We start from the raw sequence: 20,138 nt of genomic DNA on the forward strand, positions 1-20,138 counted from the left end.
CCAGACAAAAAAACTACAAAAAAAAAACAAAATTAGAGGCCTTTATCTCTGATGAATACAGATGTAAAATCTTCAGCAAAATACTGATAAACCAAATTCAATGATACATAAAAAGGATTAAAAACCATGATCAAGTGGGATTTATTCCAGGAGTGCAAGGATGGTTCAATACCCAGAAATCAGTCAATGTGACACATCACATTAACAAAATGAAGGATAAAAGTCACATGATCATCTCAATAAATGCAGAAAAAGCATTTGACAACATCCATTCATGATAAAAACTCTCATCAAAGTAGGTATACAGGGAACATATTTCAACATAATAAAGGCCATTTATTACAAACCAACAGCTAACATCATATTCAACAGTAAAAAGCTAAAAGCTTTTCTTCTAAAATCAGGAACAAGACAAGGATGCTCACTCTCACTGCTCCTTTTTAACATAGTATTGGACGTTCTAGCCAAAGCAATCAGGCAAGAAAAAAAAAAAAGAAAAGGCATCCAAATCAGAAGGGGAGAAGTAAAACTGTCACTATTTGCAGATCACATGGTAGTATATACAGAAAATCCTAATGTCTCCATCAAAAACTACAAGAACTAATAAATGAATTCAGTAAAGTTGTAGAATACAAGATTAATATATAGAAATCTGTTCTTTTCTATACACAAATAATGAACTATCAGAGAGAGAAAGCAAGAAAACAATTTTATTTAAATTTTCATCAAAAAGAATAAAATTCCTAGGAATAAAGTTAACCAAGGAGGTGAAAGACCTGTAGTCTGAAAACCATGCAACACTGAAGAAAGAAATTGAGGATGATACAAATAACTGGAAAGATCCCATGTTCATGGATTGGAAGAAATAATATTATTAAAATTACCACACTACCCAAGGCAATCTACTGATTTAATGCAATCCCTAACAAAATACCCATGACATTTTTCACAGAACTAGAACAAGTAATCCTAAAATTTATATGGAACCTCAAAAGGTTCCATGTCAAAAGACCTCAAATTGCCAGAGCAATCTTGAGGAAAAAAAGAACAAAGCTGATTTCAGACAATACTATAAAGCTACAGTAATCAAAACAGAATGGTACTGGAACAAAAAAAGACACATAGATCAATAGAACAGAATACAGAGCCCAGAAATAAACCCATGCACCTATGGTCAATTAATCTACAACAAAGGATGCAAGAATATACAATAGAGAAAAGACAGTCTCTTCAATAAGTGGTGCTGGGAAAACTGGACTGATCCATGTAAAAGAATGAAATTAGAACATTTTCTCACATCATATACAAAATTAAACTCAAAATGGATTAAAGACCTAAATGTATGACCTTAAACTACAAAACTTCTAGAAAAGAACATAGGCAGAATACTCTTTGACACAAATTGTAACATTCTGAGGGATCAGTCTCCTAAGGCAAAAGAAATAAAAGCAAAAATAAACAGGGCCTAATTAAACTTAAAAGCTTTTGCACAGCAAAAGAAACCATAAAAAAAAAAGAAAAGACAATCTACTGAATAGGAAAAACATATTTACAAATGATATGACCAATAAGGGGTTAATATCCAAAATATATAAACAGCTCATGTAACTCAATATCAAAAAACCAAACTACCCTATCAAAAAATGGGCAGAAGACCTGAATAGACATTTTTCCAAAGAAGATATACAGATGACCAACAGGCACATGAAAAGATGCTCAACATTACTAATCATCAGACAAATCAAAACCACAATGAGATATCACCTCACACCTGTCAGAATGGCTATCATCAAAAAATAACCATAAATAACACATGTTAGCAAGGATGTGGATTAAAGGGAACCCTTGGTACACTGCTGCTGGGAATGAAAATTGGTGCAGGCACCATGGAAAACAGTATGGAGGTTTCTCAAAAAACTAAAAATAAAACTACCATATGAACCAGCAATTCCATTCTTGGGTACATATCTGGAGAAAACAAAAACACTAATTCAAAAAGATACAGACACCCCAATCTTCACAGCAGCATATATACTACAGCCAAGATATGAAAGCAACCTAAGTGTCCATCAAGAGGTGAACAGATAAAGAATTGTGTGTGGGGGGGGGATGTTTGTCTGTGTGTATATATATATACACACACAATGGAAAATTATAGTAAAATGTGTCATCTAATTAAAATTTTAGTTATTTTCATTACTGAAGCTTTTTATGTCAATAAACCATTAATTTTCTTCTTTAGAAACAGAACAAATGGGGATAACTGTTCAATATGTGAATTACTATTATAATTCAGAAGCACAAAAATTTTATTTTAAAAAGATAACCAAAAATATATTTAGAATATGATTTGTGTATGATTTCAACCTGATGAATCAAGTGATAAAAGATTAAGTGGACTCCTTCAAAATCTGTGAAAAATTATCACTATGTGCAAATCCAGGAAAATGAAACTTAATGCCTTTGTGGAAAATGTATATCTTCTCTAGGTAAACACAAATAAGTAGGTCTTTAATATAATTTATTGACCTCTATTCTCCCCAGTGCCTAAATCACACCCTCGTAATAATACAAGTAGTCTTAACTCATTTAGTTAACTCAGAACAATGTAATATAATCATTGTAGATGGTTCATTGATTTATTAAAAACCATGATACTTTGTCAATTATTTTATATTTTCATGCACAACATGCCACAGAAATGTAAGGTAAACTCTTTTCACAATAGTTTCCTGTGCGTTTTAAAGAGACATTTTCTTTTATTCATATTAAATAAGTGCAAGGTTAAGAAATGTCAACACAGCAGAACAAACAAAATGTTTAAATAGAATTATTTTAAAATATTATACAGCTATACTAGTTGCAGCTTTACATTCTCTCAATCCAGAGGAAGAAATACCCTTCCACAGGATGAAGTTTTTATATTTCCTCATAATGCTAATATTTCAGTCTTTGCATGATTATACTAGCCACTTAGACAAACTACGTGGGCCAACAAAAGTCTCAAAGGAAATTAGAAAACAGTTTGAACTGAATTAAAAACACAACATAAAAGTCATGGGTTGTAGCTCATGCAGTAACTAAAGGGAAATTTATAGCAATAAATGCTTAGATGAGATAAAAAAGTATTTCCAATCAAAAACTTAAGTTTCTCCCATAAAAAATATTTTATAAGAGAAAGGAAAATAAAGTCAAAGCAAGCAGAAGGAAGTCAGTAATAAAAGTAAGACCAGAAATCAATGACTTTGAAAACAAAAAATAATAGAAAAAAATAATTGAAATCAAAAGCTGGTTCTTTGAAAAGACCAGTAAAATTGATAAACCTCTAGCAAAACTAAAAGCAAGAGGGGAGGGGAGGGGAGGGGAGGGGAGAGAAGGAGAGACGAGACCCAAATTGCTATTATCAGGATTGAAAAGGGGATATCATTACAGACCCAACGGACATTAAAGGGATAATAAGGGAATACTATGAACATTCTACACACATATTTTCAACAACTTAGATAATTCTTGGAAAACAACTACCAAAATTATCCAACATGAAATAGATAACCTGAATTGTCCTACAAACATTAAAGAAATTGAATTCATAGTTAAATTCACCTCCTTCACCCACCCCCACCCTCAAAACCTCCAGGCCCAGGTAGTTTCATTACCAAATATTTAAGAAAAAGTAATATTAATTCTTCACAATATTTTCCATAAAACACAACAGGAAAGAACAATTCTTAACTCATTTTATAAGGCCAGCACTACCACGATATCAAATCAGAAAAAGACTGTACAAAAATAGAGTAAGCTTCAGAATAATATCCTTCATGTACAGAGGCAAAAAAACAAAGAAACCAAAAAAACTCTCAAAAAATATTAGCAAGTAGTATCCAGCAATATACAGAAAGAAAAATACAACATAACAAAGTATTTACTGTGGGAATGAAACACTGGCTCAATATTTGATAATCACTTAATATTCACATTAAAAACACATAATCATATCAATTGATACAGAAAAAGCATTTGACAAAATTCAACATCCATTCATGATAAAACTTTCAGCAAACTAGGAATAGAAGAAAACTTCCTCAACCTGATAAAGGGCATCTATCTAAAACCCATACCTAACATAATACTTAATGGTGAAAGACTGAGTGCTTTCCTCCTAACAACAGGAAAAAGACAAGGATACCTGCTCTCATCACTTGTACTCAACACTGTACTAGATGTTCTAGCTCAATCAATAACACAAAAAAATAAATAATCAAATTGGAAAGGAAGAAAAAAAGACTGTTTTTATTTGCAGACATGATCATCTAAGTAGAAAACCCAGTGAAATCTACAAAAACCCTGCTATTCCTGATAGGTAAAATTAGAAAGGTTGTAAGATATAAGATTAATACCAAAAATCAATTGTATTTCTATATATTATTAATGAACAAATGGAAATTAAGATTTAATAAAATAATACTATTCACCAACAGTATAAAAATATAAATACTTAGGGATAAATCTGACAAGAGATGTCAAAGATCTGTACTATCAACAGCACAAAATATAAAGTCAAAACAAAAATCAATTAGGTTTCTGTAAACTAGAGAAATACAATTATAAATGAAAACAATTTTTTAAATTAACAATAACACACAAAATAAATACTTAGGTATAAATCTAACAGTATATGCACACGTTCTGAATGCTAAAAATTGCAAAATACTGATGAAAGAAATCAAAGACCTAAATAAAAGGAGAGACATATCATGTTCATGGACTGGAAAAATAAACACAGTAAAGATTTTGGTTCTCCCCAAGTTGATCTATTTTTTGTAAAGATAAAAAGGTTGATTCTAAATTTTATATGGAAAGGCAAAGGAACTAGAATAAAACAATTTTGAAAATGAAAAATAAAGTTGGAGGGATCACAGTACCCTATTTTAATGACTTAGTATAAAGCTACAATAAACAAGAAAGAGGACTATTGGCAAAGGGAGAGACACAAAAATAGACTGAACAGAAGAGAGAGTCCAGAAAAAGACCACACATATAGAGCCAGTTGATTCTGACAAAGCTGCAAAAGCATTTCAACGGAGAAAGGACAGTGTTTTCAACAAATAGTTCTGGAACAATCAAGCATCTCTATGCAAAACAAGGGACCTCAACCTAAATCACACACCTTATTTAAAAAAAAAACTCAAAATGAGTCATAATTCTCAATATAAAACTTAGAACTATATAACTTCTATAAGAAACCATAGGAGAAAATTTTCATAACCTAGGGTTAGGCAAAGAGTTCTTAGATAGGAAACCAAAAGCATGATCCATTAAAAATAAATTTGAGAAACTGGACTTCATCAAAATTAAATATGTTTCCTCTATAGGAAAAAAATTTTTTTTCTGAGACAATAAAAGGACAAGCTACAGACTGGGAGAAAATCTTTACAAATCACATACTCAATGAAGGACTTACATCCAAAGTACATAAAGAACTTTCAAAATTCAACACAAAGAACACAACCCAATTAAGAAAATGACTAAAAGATCTGAAAAGATACTTCACTAAACAATATATATAAATGGCAAAATAAGCACTTGAAAAATGTTGAACATCATTAGGGAAATGTCATTAGGGAAATGCAAACTAAAACCAGAATGTGATACCACTATGTATCTATTAATGTCAAAATTTTAAGAGTACCAGGTGTTCGTGAGGATACACTGCAAAAGGAACTCTCATACATTGCTGCTTGGAATGCAAAATAGTATAGCCATTCAGAAAAACAATTTGACAGTTACTTACCATATGATCCAGCAATCCCACTCCTGGACATTTACCCTAGAGAAATGAAAGCTTAGGTTCACACAAAAACCTGTACATGAATGTTTATAACAGCTCTATTCATAATTGCCAAAACCTGGAATAACCTACCTCTGCTCAACAAGTAAATGGATAAACTGTGGTGCATTCATACAATGGAATACTATTAAGGGATAAAAATAACAAACTAGAGATATATGCAACAACTTGGATGAATCTCACAGGTAATTATGCTGAGTAAAAGAAGCCAGTCTCGAAACATTATACACTATATGTTCTAATTTTATAACATTACATTATTATTTTATAAAATTATCAAAAAGACAAACTAAAGTAATGGAGAACAGATCAGTGGTCTTTAGGAATTAGGGATGGGACAAGGGTGTGATTATAAAGATATAATCATGGCACAATTATAAAGTCACAAGGGAAATTTGGGGTGGGGCTGATGGAACTGTTCTGGACCCCCACTGTGGGGGTTGTTATATGAATCTATACATATGTTTAAATCATAGAGCTGTATGCCAAGAATAAATCAACTTTATTGCATGACAATTAAAAAAGAAAACCAAAACCAAAAAGACTGTGTTGAATAAAAAAAGGGTTTGCTCAGCACTCTTCCCCCAAAGTAGATGCTCAACTAACATTTGCTGAACAAAAACACTGAAAACTGGCTGTAGTTTCTGCTTTAACTATAATCTCATTTACATCCCTAAGCTTCAAAAATTTAAGTAACTTTTTGTAGCATCATTAACATTTTCTACCATGGTATCTGCCACAGAAAGATGTCTAGTTTACACACAAAAAAATTTTAAATGTCAAATGAAAGTCAGAAATCTAGATATTCCAACCAATTATTTTAAACTTTAAAAAATTACCATTAATAATAGGTAACTTTTTATTTACATCTTGTATACATATCTTTCTCATTAAAAAAGGGGCAGGATCTGTTTTGAAGTCATTACCCAAAGGCATGATATACAAAACAGATATCTGATATCTGTTTTAGAATCAACTAATCTTTATTAAACATTAAACGAGCTGAATAGCTAAGCCATTAATTTTTCTCAAATATCAACTCTTCCTAGGATTTATCCTTTTCCTTGAATTAGTAAAACTATTAAAAATTCTTCTTCCTTCTGACTCAAACCACAGTGTGTACTCACACTGCGAATTCATGTCATTTCTATGCTGCTACCTGTTTTTAGATTTTCTTTGCTAAGGACACATTGGGCATTTGTTTGCCTGTAGCTCCTGTGCAAGCAACCAAACCTATTAGGATCCCACCATATCATTCCTGTATTGACCTGTCACAGGTCTGACTAAGACTCATTCACTTCGATCAATTAGCTAAGCAGATTGGTTAAATCACATGTGTGTGAATGAATAAAAGCAACCTTATCAAAAAAAAAAAAAAGACCATTAATTTTGGTCTTACTTTGCTTTAAACTGTGTGAAAAAGAGTGTTCCTATGCTAGAAAATGATTAAAAATATAACTGAGGTTTTCAGAAGTATCTAGCCTAAGAATTATACATATTTTGAAAATTGTAAAAATGTTATTTGCATATTTACAGCACAGAACAAGTATAATTTTCTTACTTCTTTGAAATCTCTATTTGTTAAGAGAATTATTTTAGAACCCTCCACATTGTTTTTAAGGTATTTGTTCTGTTCACTTAACATATGATCATCTCCAATTTATCTAGGTTTAAGTCAAATTTTCAATAAAATTTTTGAATTTTACAGCTTTGATAAGTTAAACTATAAAGTATATTATAATGGTGCTAAAACATATTCTTTTTTACATCCTACAGTATATGCTTTGATGTCACATTACACCATCACTTGCAAAGAAACCAAATTGAAATGCTTTTGTCAGAAACCAGTCAAAAATATAAAAACAATTACTTATACTATCTAACCAAAAGATGAAAAATACCTAACATGATTGAGGCATTTAATGCAGTAATTTTATTTTATTCAGTCCATGGCTAGAATCATAAACAATAATGAGTTTGCTTAAATAAGAGTGAACTATTATGTAAAGTTGTTGCTTTCTGTATTTTAGCTCTGAGGACACTGTTAATATTCAATATACTAATTAATAAGGACTGCTATCTATTATGACCAAATAATGAAAGCAATTTGCAAAACTAGTTTATACAGAAATAAGCTGGTCCTCAAACTTCTAAATTTTCATAAGCACCTCATCCACTGGCTTTAATTGTTTTCCTCAGTGCCTAATATTGGTTTCCTTCACACACCCCACCCCTGAATGTATCATTACAGGTACAGGAGTTCAAACCACAGAGAAACACCCTCTCCTATAAAATTACAGTAAGGGTCAATTATCCTTTAGATAATTTTCACAATTTAGCACAGTTAACCATATCTGGCTCATGTGGGTACATAATTAAACAGGGCTCCTTGAAAATATCCATTTAAACTAAATATAATGAAAGTGAATGAATTTGTCACTATATTGGATTTACTTAGGGAAACATTTCTGTTTCAATTTAACCTGAAAAAACAGCACTGCAAAACAATCCTAACATGAATATATTTAAAATGTGTATGACAACCTAGTCTCAATATCATGAGATGAATGTTCCTATAAAATATTAGCAAAATTGGGAAAAACTTCACAAAAGGGCATTTTCTGAACATGTGTAAACACAGGCATGGTTATACATGTCAGTTATAATAGAGCTACATGATCATTAACTTCACTTGGGAGAAATGTCATTTCAAAAATCACTCAAATCAAGTTTTTATAATACAGGTAATTCAAAGTTAGCTCCTCTCCCCAAAGTCTGACATTTGTAATACAGAATTTTTAGTAAACTCTTTCAAAAATTACCTGCTTCTGCAGCCATCTTTCATGCCTTCGTTGTTTCCGTCTCAGATTCTTCAGCTTGCTCTTTTCTCTCTTACTGAGCCTCTGATTAATGGCACCCAATGAAAAACTGCCTGAGTGCAGGAAGTCCAGAGTAGAGAGGTGCTCTTCCTGGTCTGGGGCCTCCAGTGTGCTCCTCCCAGCTGAGGGCATGTCCATCAGGAAAGTCAGGTTGTTAGAACTAGCATGGCCAGAGTACACTGCAGAAGCTTCTAGACCACACTGAAATTCTCCTCCTCTTTGTGTCTGGGTCTCACGGGGAGCCACTGAAAATCTTTGCAGCAGCATATTAGGATCAAAACTGGATGAAATCTGAAAGGAACGGTTATTTTTACTTGATTCTAAAGGCAAGCCTGAAAGGTCAACAGGCTGCGTTTCATTTAGCCTGGGATACACAGTAGTCTTACTATGGATTTCATATAAAGTGGGTAATAAAGTCAGTTTCTCACTGATGTTCAGATCCAAGCTATGTGATTTTCTATGAAAAGCTCTCCTAGTGCATCTGCCGGTCACAAGCTGCGGAACAAAAAGCTGATATTTTGGATCTGATGCTTTGAAGAGCAATTTTTCGTTCTTCATCTTGAAATATGTTGACCGTACCTCCAGGCAGAGTGCTTCCGTTAATCTTCCAGGACCATTATTATTTTGGGCCATGTTTAAAAGCCCGTGATTTCTGTTTTTGGAGGTGCCACCTGTCAGCAGAGTTTCCTTGTCACAACCTGACTGAACTCTAGGATGTGACAAGTATTTCAGCGAGGGTCTCATTAGTCGGCCTGACCGTGTTGGCTGATAATCGGTCCGGCTTTTGGAGAGATGTACAGCTGCAAGCTGGCCACAGGAACATTTTGGAGTGCTGACAAAATTAAAGCCCCCTAAACGGGCCCCACAGAAAGGGCAATTCAGTTTTCCAACTGTCCACTGGGCCTACAGGTAATAAAGGAAAATAAAAATTCTTTCTTTGTAAAGTAACCAAAGAGAATGTGAACTGTTTTTTTGTTTGTGGTTTTACTGTTTGTTTGTTTGTTTTTTAAAGCCGACCACATGAAAGTTTTCTATGCCACAGAAAAGGCCAGCATTGTTTTCTGATTAGTAGACAGAACAGTCTACTAGATGGAAACAAGCCTTCCAATAAATAGAGATAAGAAGCTCCAAAGGTCTGGAATGATAATATATTGCACATCACACCCATCTAAACGATACTCCTCAGAATTCTAAAAGAGTCTCTTAAACAATAGGCTGAATATGGATACAGTGTGAACTAATGAAAAGAAAAATACACTATGGAACCAGGAAGCAAATCAGTCTACAGAGCTTAATTTGCAAGTAAAATCTCACAGAAAAGTGTCTGTTTTGATACACTTCTTGCATACCAAGCACTGTGGGAGGGAACTTTACCCAACCAACAGAATAAAGCTCTTCCTGCCTTTTTACATACAACCAAAAGATATTGGTTGCATACATCAGTTACTTCATTTTCTATACTCAGATTACAAATTAATAATGAACTAACTTAAAGTTATCTTTTCAACAGAGATAGTAGGACATCTACAGTGTCCTAATACATTTTCTAAAGTTCAGGACACTAATAAGCAGTACACTGGCATTTTCCCAGGAAATCATTACAATGTGAGAATGGATGCAAGGGATATCTAGCTAATGTTATTCTTTAACAAAAAAAGTAAGCTAGTCAGTGGAGAAAGGCAACTATACTGTTCCAAAAATCATATTTCTTATACTTTTCTAATACTTAGCTGTTTTGAATTATGAGAAATAATGATGCCACACTGACAAGATGAATTCCTACTCATAATATTTCATTAAGGATCCTTAAAAGTGTGTTGTTTTGATACTGACTGTGCCAATACGAGTCATTAATTTTCCAGTTTATTTTACATTTGTGTAATGAGACACATAGGATATTTCATTGACTCAATAGGTACTGTTCTAGGTGCTGGGGATATAGTACATAATGAACAAAATATAAAAACTTCTGACTTTATGGAGTTTATATTCTAGTAGAGGAGCTAGGTAACTAACAAGATCAGTAAGCCCTTTGTGTGTGTGTATATATATGCATATGTGGATATGTGTATGAATGTGTATAATAATTTATATATGTCATATATACTTAAGCATATTTAAAGTTCTATATATCACTTATAATGTGTGTGTAAAACATAGATAGGTATATAAAGTAAAGAAGGGAGAAAGGAAGTGTTGAGAGTGGTAATAGTGGGGAGAGGCAGCTGATAGACTGGCCAGGCAATGCCTCACTGAGAATAAAGACCTAAGGAAATGAAGGAACAGGTGAGTAGTTGTTGGAAGAGAATTCAAGGAAGGGGAAATACCAAGTGCAAAGTCTGAGGTATAAAAGTCCTCAGAGCACTCCAGTAATAATGAAGAAACCAGTAAGCGTAATCAAGTTACACCCCCTTTCATGTCTCTTGAAACAATGCATCCAAGAAAAATAGCTCTAAAATTAGGACGAAAACTTTCTGAAGGTAGTATATTCCTAATTTTACTCAGAAACTATGGAACTTACTTTTTGTATTAGGCAGTGTATCCATTCTGGAAGGGCTTCTATATCCATATGCCACACATGACAAATATTTTGATCATCAGCTGAATCATGTCTATCCTGTTGTAGCAAAATGCATGATATTAGTCATGACTAGTTCAGAATTTATTACACAAAATTCATATTTGAGTAAAACACAAAAAAGTACTTTCAATTTTAGACAGGAAGGAAATACATACTGCCCTCCTCTCCTTACTCCCATTGCCAAAGACAAACCCAGAAAGAAAAGGTTTTTTTTCAGGGAATAGCCACATTTAAATTGACCAAAAAAAAAAAAAAAGATTCCTCCATTTCATTGAGTTCATCAAATTAAATTTAAAATTGAGCAGAAAGTTACTGAATGGACAAATCTGGTGCCCTATTTTTTCTGTGTGTGAGTAAAAATACTACTATTCATGACAACTTTCCCCAGCCTTCAATCTCTGATTTTGTCTGGATTCTAATGACAGAATAAAGGAGTTGCTGTATTCTCTATCAAGATGCTCAAGAAAAGTTTAAGAGAATGGGAGAAGAGGAATAATTGTACAGGGAGCTAGAAAGGCTCTGACTAAATTTCAGCTATGTAAGTACAACAAAAATTTCAAAAAGAGACAATTTTAGCCTTTTGAAGTAGGTCTGTAGAAATAAATGTGATATATAGTTGAGACACGATGACTTCTCAACATGTCAAAAAAATTCAGGGCAGGCCAGGGTGAAGATATGTGGTTCTTTACTACCTCTGTGACTGTAGGACAGCTGCTTTATCTCTCTGGCTCTCAGTTTCTTTTCCCGTAAAACACTGCTACATAACTGCTCAGGTCCCTTCTGGGTCTACAGAATTTCATTCTGTGAAATGACAGAAAGGGTTGATTGACAAGAACAGCACAAGGGTAGTCTCCTGTCCATATATCCTTTCCCAGGATCAGATTTTAAACAGAAGTAGCTCTGCAAGTTGCCAAAGAATAGTTCTCTTTTATATTTCCAAAGTGGTTGCACTACTAGTTACTATAGTCAGGTTATAACAAAGTAACAAACAACAAGGAAATTATTGAGCATGACTTAGAAGTTTGTATTCACAGTGCTATGAATGAAAAATGACTGAATCTCTTTAAGAAATTTTCACTGAATAATCTATATTAGATTGTGACTTAGAGCCAGGATCACCCAGAATATTTGTTTAATATCCCAAGACGGTTCCTCTGGACCTTACATCATTTTTCTCCTCCATCAGTAGATCTTAAGGTACTAAATTGTTGCGCAGTGTAGACAAAAAGTTTCAGTGTAATTTATTTACATATTGGAAAGATCTATAAGGAAGCCATGTTAATCTAACTTTGGTCAGGAGCCCAAAAAATCAAAATATAAATTAAAAGTGGAAGGGACTTGAGCTATTGTTATAGGTTAGATCACATTTCATTATTTTGTATATTGTATACAGCAGTATTTTATATGCCAAAATAATAATTAGTGCTAAACCAAATTCAAGATTATAATGGTGAAAGAAAACTTTGTTAAAAGGTTTAAAAATTTCCAATTCTAATGTTTTAAAAATCTGCAACATGGGTTGAAAATATTTCAATGGCAAATAGAAAATCTGTTGGGAAGGATTTATAGTTGCCCAAAGAGAAACTTTACAGTTTTATTCATGATGCCTAAACTCCAATTCTGGTTAACAAATGGAACTTCCCATGTCAACACAAGAATAATGAGGGCCAGGAAAGTGCATGGCAATATGAAGAGGATATTACTGAACAGAAGTAAAGTTAGGAACAGAAGAGGAGATGCTAGGAATACTCTCTAGCTCAAACATCTTACTGCTCCCTAATACATGTCTATTCACAAGAGTGTTAGGCAAACATACAAAGGTTTAATCTTATTCTAGATTATGATAAAATGATACAGCGAAAATTCAGGCAGAGAGAAATGTAATTCTTGGTTTCAAGATAGCAAAGTGAGTACATATTCCAGCCTATACTCCCTATCAAACCACAGAAACTACAAAAGACTTTTCAAAAAAAGGAATCAATAGATGAATGAGAAAATATGGATGGGGAGATTTCAATGGGCCAAAAATTGTAAGGAACCTCTGAGAGATTAATGAGGGAAACAACAGCATACTGTATTCAAGTACATAACAGATGAGAACAACACAAAGAATGGCCCATGCCAAAATTGTGGAAATTAGAAGCAAAAAAGGGCCCTGGGCAACTATTAGGGGTGGATGTGAAGTCTGTCTGTCTCCAGGCAAGAGGAGTACTTGGGGCAGAGAGAAATAGGGCAACATTTCTGAAAATGTGGCTGGAAAGGCCTGGAAAAAAATGGAAAGCATTTGCAATATGTCCAGAAGATGAGCTACTGAGGACCAATCTCTATTCTTGCTGAAAATATTATCATATAAAAATATTGCATCATTTAATATATTAACTATATCAACATATAAAGAATATGAAATAGATTTGTTTTAATAATAAGGTACACCTCTAACACACACTGTTTTTTTTAAATCAAGTGAAAGAGAACTAAATATACTCTGAATTACGATACTAAAAGCATATACAACCTAAATAAAACCAATATTACAACTTTTCTATGGAAACATATGTATATAAATGGATAGAAAAGGTACCTTACAGGTTGTGTACCAAGTTGATATCACTGGCTAGATTTGAAGAACGAAAGAAGCGTAAGATTAGGAAAGTTACTAAAAGGAAACTAACTTTTCCATAATTGTTTTAATGGGAGAATATATTAAATTACACTTATATAATAAAATATTTATTTAAAATTTGATGTAAATAAAAATAAAATACATTGATTACTTCTGGTTCTGGCAATACTGGAGTAAGAGGTATTAGACATGCTCTTACTATTTTTTTTTTTTTTTTTTGCTCTCACTATTAAAACTGATAAAACTAGGCAAAATATATTAAAGTATTATTTTAAGACATTAGACAAAAGAAAGCACAGGACTGTGATCCCTCAGAGAAGGAAACTAAATGAGGTAAGCCTAAAAATAACCCTGGATTTCTGCCTGGGGGAACTTTCAGAACCTTGGTGTGGGGAGGAGGAACCCAATTAGTGTACAGCAGCCTTGATGATTTAAGATGGAGCTCAGAGTCTGTAGAGGCTAAACAGCTAGAATTTGCACGACACTGTACTGGCAAGGAGAGGCCTATAAATAGAAAAAAAGTTCCAGAAACCTGTATAGTGATTCCTCTAAATTTTTGATTGAATACCAATATGGACATATGTAGGGTGAGATATCAGAGAACCAGATAAAGAAAATTTACCAAGGAAAAGACATCTTCTAGTGAGCTGTAAACATAACTATTCACACAGGGCTCACAGCAAGGCTGGGAAGATGTTCAAGTTCCAAGCAGCCAGAGTAGAAAGATCTCAATGAACTTATGGGGTCTTTAGGAGAGATTCCAGAAGAGTTCTGCCTTAAAAGTAGGGCTAAATTAGTTCAAGAGTAAAGAGTACTAAAAAGCAACCCTAACAAAGCTTAAAAATAAGCCTCCAAAGAATGAAGTTCAATCACAAATAACTTATATGCCTGCTAAAACACCCTTTAAAGGAAGACAATAATATCCAGACACTCAATAATGTTAAATCTAAATGTCCAACCTACAAGAAAAATGACTAGATATGTACAAAAAAAAAAAAAAACAACCAAACATGTGACCCACAACAAGGAGAAAAATTGATCAATATAAATATACCCCCAAAAAAGTGGATATTATTGCATAAACAGACATTAAACCAGCTATGACAAATATTTTCAACTATTAAAAGAAAAACATGAGTATAATGAAAAGATAAATTGTCTTAATACCAAATGAATGATATATCTAGAGAAAAAACTTTTCTGAAATTAAAAATTTCTCTTGGGGGCTTCCCTGGTGGCGCAGTGATTAGGAATCTGCCTGCCAATGCAGGGGACACGGGTTCGTGCCCCGTCTGGGAAGAATCCACATGCCGCGCAGCGGCTAGGCCCGTGAGCCACAACTACTGAGCCTGCGTGTCTGGAGCCTGTGCTCCGCAACGGGAGAGGCCGCGACAGTGAGAGGCCTGCGCACTGCGATGAAGAGTGGCCCCCGCTCGCCGCAACTGGAGAAAGCCCTCACACAGAAACGAAGACCCAACACAGCCAAAATTAAATAAATAAATAAATAAATTTATAAAAAAAAAAAAATTCTCTTAACAGCAAATTAGATACTGCAGAAGAAAACCTGAACATATAAAATAAAAAATAATGATAAAACCAAGCATAGAAAGAAAAAAAATGTGGAAAATAATGAGCAAAATCTCAGTGACTTTTGGGAAACATCAAATAGTCTAACATACATGTAAATGGAGAAAAGACGGGACAATAGAATAAATCATGGCCAAATTCTCCAAAGGCCTATAGATTCAAGAAGCTCAGGGATCCTCAAACAGTGCAAACACAAAGGAAACCATGGCTCTTAATAAAATGGCTGAAATTCAGTGACAAAAGAATGCATCAAGAAAAACTAGGCATCTTACAAACAGGAGAAAAAAGATAACAATGACTTTTGGAATTCCACTTAGGGCCATGAAGGAATAGGAGTTCATAACTAACTTCCTACCACAAACAACTAGGAAACTGGACAAAATGTAACAAACAACTATTTTCAAACAGTGGGACAACAGGCAGTAAAATCCTGACTTCTGAGAGAAATAAATTAATTGAGCCTACAGTCATCCAGACTTTCTTCCTGGAGGCAATTAACAGAGTACAGTACACATGAAGAAGGAACCTCAACAGAGTCTGGTCAACTTTCTGACTTGAGGAAACAAGAATCAGATTTTTTGGAGCTTAAGGCAAACTAAAATCTACAGGACACAGTACCCAAGAGAAAGATTTTTTTTTAAGTTCCAGAAGTTCGTATATGGTTTCCCCTTGAGTCTTTGATCAAAGTCCAATATGGTCATGCTTAGAGCAAAACTCCAGGAGACTGTGCTAAGAACACCTGTACAGGGGAAAGAACAACTAGAGAGGCTATAAGCCAAATAATTCCAAGAGCTCACACAGGGCCAGGAAACATTATGTTCCAACCAGCCTGATGGAAAACGACTCATTAAATAATGAAGCATTCAGTAGTGACCCAAAGGGTCATTCCATAAAAGTGGGACTAAATTAGCCTTAGAATTAGGACTACTCTAAACCTGCCCTAAAGAACCTAAAAATAAGCTTCTAAATTATCAAAATTATCTAAAAACAAGTATTAGGCAGAACAAAATACAAAAGCCTTTAAAGGAATAAAACAAAGTATAACACTCCACAACATGAAATTTATAGTGTTTGGTATCCAAACAAAAATCCAACATGGTACAGGCCTGGGGGAGAGGAAGAGCAGCCACTGAGGGAAACAGATAAAACTCTATCCAGATCCTTTCTCCTTGTCTCTCCAACAAAACAAAAGCCTTAAACTACTAGCGGAAGGACAATACACATTGTGACCCTTAGAGCACTGATGAACAGCAACAACAAAACCCTCAAATTCCTGAGAGTGGCAAGAATATAATGCTGGACGCAAACTATAACTGAAAGGGACAGGAGCACTGAGATGGCCAAACCCCTAAGATCCAAAAATGCAGTGCCTGAGGCAGTCAGGAAAGGAAGATGGATGTAAAGTAGGGGACAGCAAGGAAAAGATGGTACTGATGAGGATGAACTGAAACTCATGCCAGTTTCACTGTCTCTGATCTTGATAATGTGAGTATATATCAGAGAAACTAGAACCCTTCATCACAGAGCTAAATATACATCTATCTGACCCAGCAGGTAGAGTCTGAACTAGGATCCAGGGGAAGGCAGAGAAGTTATAGGCTTGTTGAAGTTGCTGTCCCTCTTCAACAAGGCGAGCAAGCATAATAAAACTATGGGGATAGAGAAGAGATTAGTAATTGTCAGGGTTGGGTGAGGGAGGAAAGGATTGAATATGAAGGGTGAACATGAGAGAATTTAGGGAATAATGTAACTGTTCTGTATCTTGATTGTAGTTATGTATAATCAACCCTATTCATCTGTCAAAACCCAGGGAACTGTAAACCAAAGAGTAATTTTACTGTATATAAAATGTTTTAAATGAAGGTGAAATAAAGACTTTTTCATAGGAACAAATCCTAAAAGAATTTATCATCAGTAAACTTGAACTATAAGACATGGCAAAGGAAGTTCTTCAGGTACAAGAAAAATTTCATCAAATGAAACTTGGATCAACACAACTGAGTAAAGTGATCCTCAAATGGTAGATATGTTGGTAAATGTAAAATTTATTTTTTTCTTTTTAATTTTCTTTAAAGGACAACTTACTTGTTAAAGCAGTTTGTTAAAAATATACTGTGGAGTTTTAACTGCAAAAATAAAATGTCTGAAGACAACAATATGAAGAATAGGAAATGAGAAATGAAAGCATACTGAGTAAGATTCTCACTCTATATGTGGTATGGCATAATATAATTTAAAGGAAGACTGTGATAAATTACAGATGCATATTGTAAACCAAAGATCAACCACTAAGGGAAAAACAGTACCCTAAAAAGTCAACAGAAGACATAAAAGGAATCCTGAAAATAACTTAATCCAAAAATGCAGTAAAAGAAAAACAGAAGACAGAACATGAGACAAATAGGGAATAAATAAGATGTTACATTTAAGCTCAAACATATTTATACTCACATTAAATGTAATAGTCTAAATACTCCAATTAGAAATCAGAGGATATTAGATTGGATGACAAAGACCAAACTATACATCATATACAAGAAATTCATTTTTAATATAAAGGCGCACACAGGTTTGGAATTTAAAGGATAAAAATTTTTATCATGCAAACATAAATCAAAGGAAAGCTAGAGTTGCTATATTAATATCAAAGCAGATTTCAGGACAAGGAATATTGTCAGGGATATAAAAGAAACTTTTCATAATTATAAAGGAGTCAATTCATCAGGAAGACATAACAATTGTAAATATGTATTCACCGAATAGCAAATGTCAAAATACTTGAAGTAAAAGCTGACAGAACTTAAAAAGAAAATGGACAAATGCATAATTATAGTTGGAAATTTCAGCATTTGTCTTATAAAGTTGTATTACAAGTAGACAGAAACTCAGTAAGAATATAGAACATTTAGACAACACCATCAATCAACTGACATTTGTGCAACACTATACCCAACAACACAGAATAGATATTTGTTTAAAGTGCACATGGAATATGTTCCAAGAAAGACCATTTGTTGGACCATTATTCAGATTTGAAAGGAATGAAGTAATGCCAAATGTGTTCTCTACTATAATGGAATTAAATTAGAAAACAATAGCAGAAATATATCTGAAAAATCCCCAAGTACTTGGAAATTAAAAAACATACTTCTAAAGAACCTATGGGTCAAAGAAGAAATCACAAGAGAAATGAGAAAATATCTCAAATTGAATAAAAAGGAAAACACAGATATTAAAATTTGTAGGATGCAGATAAAGCAGTGGTCATAGGATACTTTAGAGTATAAATATATTTGACAAAATTAAGGTCTAAATTCAATGATCTAAGCTTCTTCCAACTTAAAAAGCTACAAGAAGAGCAAATTAAGACTAAAGTAAACAGAAAGAAAATAATACATATCAGAAATAAATAAAATAAAAAATAGACAAACAATGAAACTGAAAGATATTAAAGAAAGATAAAACATGACCAATATTTGGGAAAAGGAGAGACATCATTATAGAATCAATGGCATTTAAACAATAATAATGTAATGGAGTGGAAATTTTTATGAAAAAAGTTGGCAAACTAGATGAAATAAAATTCTGAAAAGATACAATTTACTTAAATGAATCAAGAAGAAATGGGCTATATGAACAGCTCTAAATCAATTAAGCTAAATTTGAAATTAAATCTTGTCTCCCACCAAAAACAAACAAACCGCTCCAGGCCCAGATGGCTTTTCTGGTGAACTGTATCAAACAGTTAAGGAAGAAATGTACAAATCCTATACAAATTCTTTCAGAAAACTGAGTAAGATGGACTGCTTCCCAACTCATTTTATGAGGCCAGCATTATCACAAAAATTTTTAAAGATAAAGACGTTACAATAAAAGACATCCATGAAGGAGAGGATCAAGATGATGGAGTAGGAAGACCCTGAGCTCACTTCCCCCAACAAAAACATCAAAACTACAACTACATATAGGGCAACTCTTGTTGAGAATGACCTGAACACTAGCAGGACAGATGGCTCTTTTACAACCAAGGTTATGAAAAAGAGAACCACACATAGTCTGGTAGGAGAGGAAGAGAAGCATTTCTAGTTGCAACCCAGCCCCTTAGTTGGTGACCAAGAAGAGGAAGGGGATATCACAGTCTTGGCATCCTCCCTAAGAAGTCAGGGGTTCAAGTCCCATATTAAGCACCCAAGCCCTGGGGTCTGGCACCAGGAAGATGAGTCCCCTTGGATACTTAGAAAATCAGTGGGGTTTTCCAGAGGGCTGTAAGAAACCGGGACTCTGCTCTTGAAGGGCATGCACACAGACTTGCTTGCTCCCAGTCCAAGGACAGAGGCAGCAGAATGAAAACTGCTTGGTGCTCTGGCCAGCCTACCAGGACCATCCCAGCATGCCCGCCCAACCTACACTGAGCACCTGCTCTAGCCCCTCCAGCTCAGGCACTGCTTCCCACCAACGTGGAGACTGCCATCACACACAGTAGGGAGAAGCACAGCCAGCTCAGAATGGCTGCCCCAGCCCCTTGGGCCCTGACACCCACCCCCAACCAAGGCAGAGACCACCATCACCATTGTATGCCTGCTGAGAAGAGGAGAAGCAAAACTGGATCAGAACTGCTGC

The 20,138-nt window shown here is 34.1% G+C and overlaps 1 protein-coding gene across 10 annotated transcripts in view; it reads right to left on the bottom strand.

The window, feature by feature from the left end:
• The window catches only part of RNF180 (ring finger protein 180), a 302,738-nt gene that overhangs the window by 235,839 nt on the left and 46,761 nt on the right, over positions 1 to 20,138 (bottom strand). For 7 of the 10 annotated variants that reach the window (XR_014262246.1, XR_014262247.1, XM_082457254.1 and 4 more), the window contains 3 exons: positions 11,249 to 11,344; positions 8,671 to 9,630; positions 5,792 to 5,827 (listed from right to left, as the gene is read on the bottom strand). Coding sequence is in view for 8 of the 10 variants with exons in the window: in XM_082457254.1 (XP_082313380.1) it covers positions 5,792 to 5,827; positions 8,671 to 9,630; positions 11,249 to 11,344 (1,092 nt within the window). In the remaining 2 variants the exon portion in view is untranslated. Of the gene's footprint in view, positions 1 to 5,791; positions 5,828 to 8,670; positions 9,631 to 11,248; positions 11,345 to 12,000; positions 12,092 to 14,553; positions 19,809 to 20,138 lie in introns of those variants that run through there. The other 3 variants (XM_082457256.1, XM_082457255.1, XM_082457249.1) reach the window with 3 other exon arrangements.

Source organism: Balaenoptera physalus, assembly GCF_965194825.1.
Source record: "Balaenoptera physalus genome assembly, chromosome: 3".
NCBI lineage: Eukaryota > Metazoa > Chordata > Mammalia > Artiodactyla > Balaenopteridae > Balaenoptera > Balaenoptera physalus.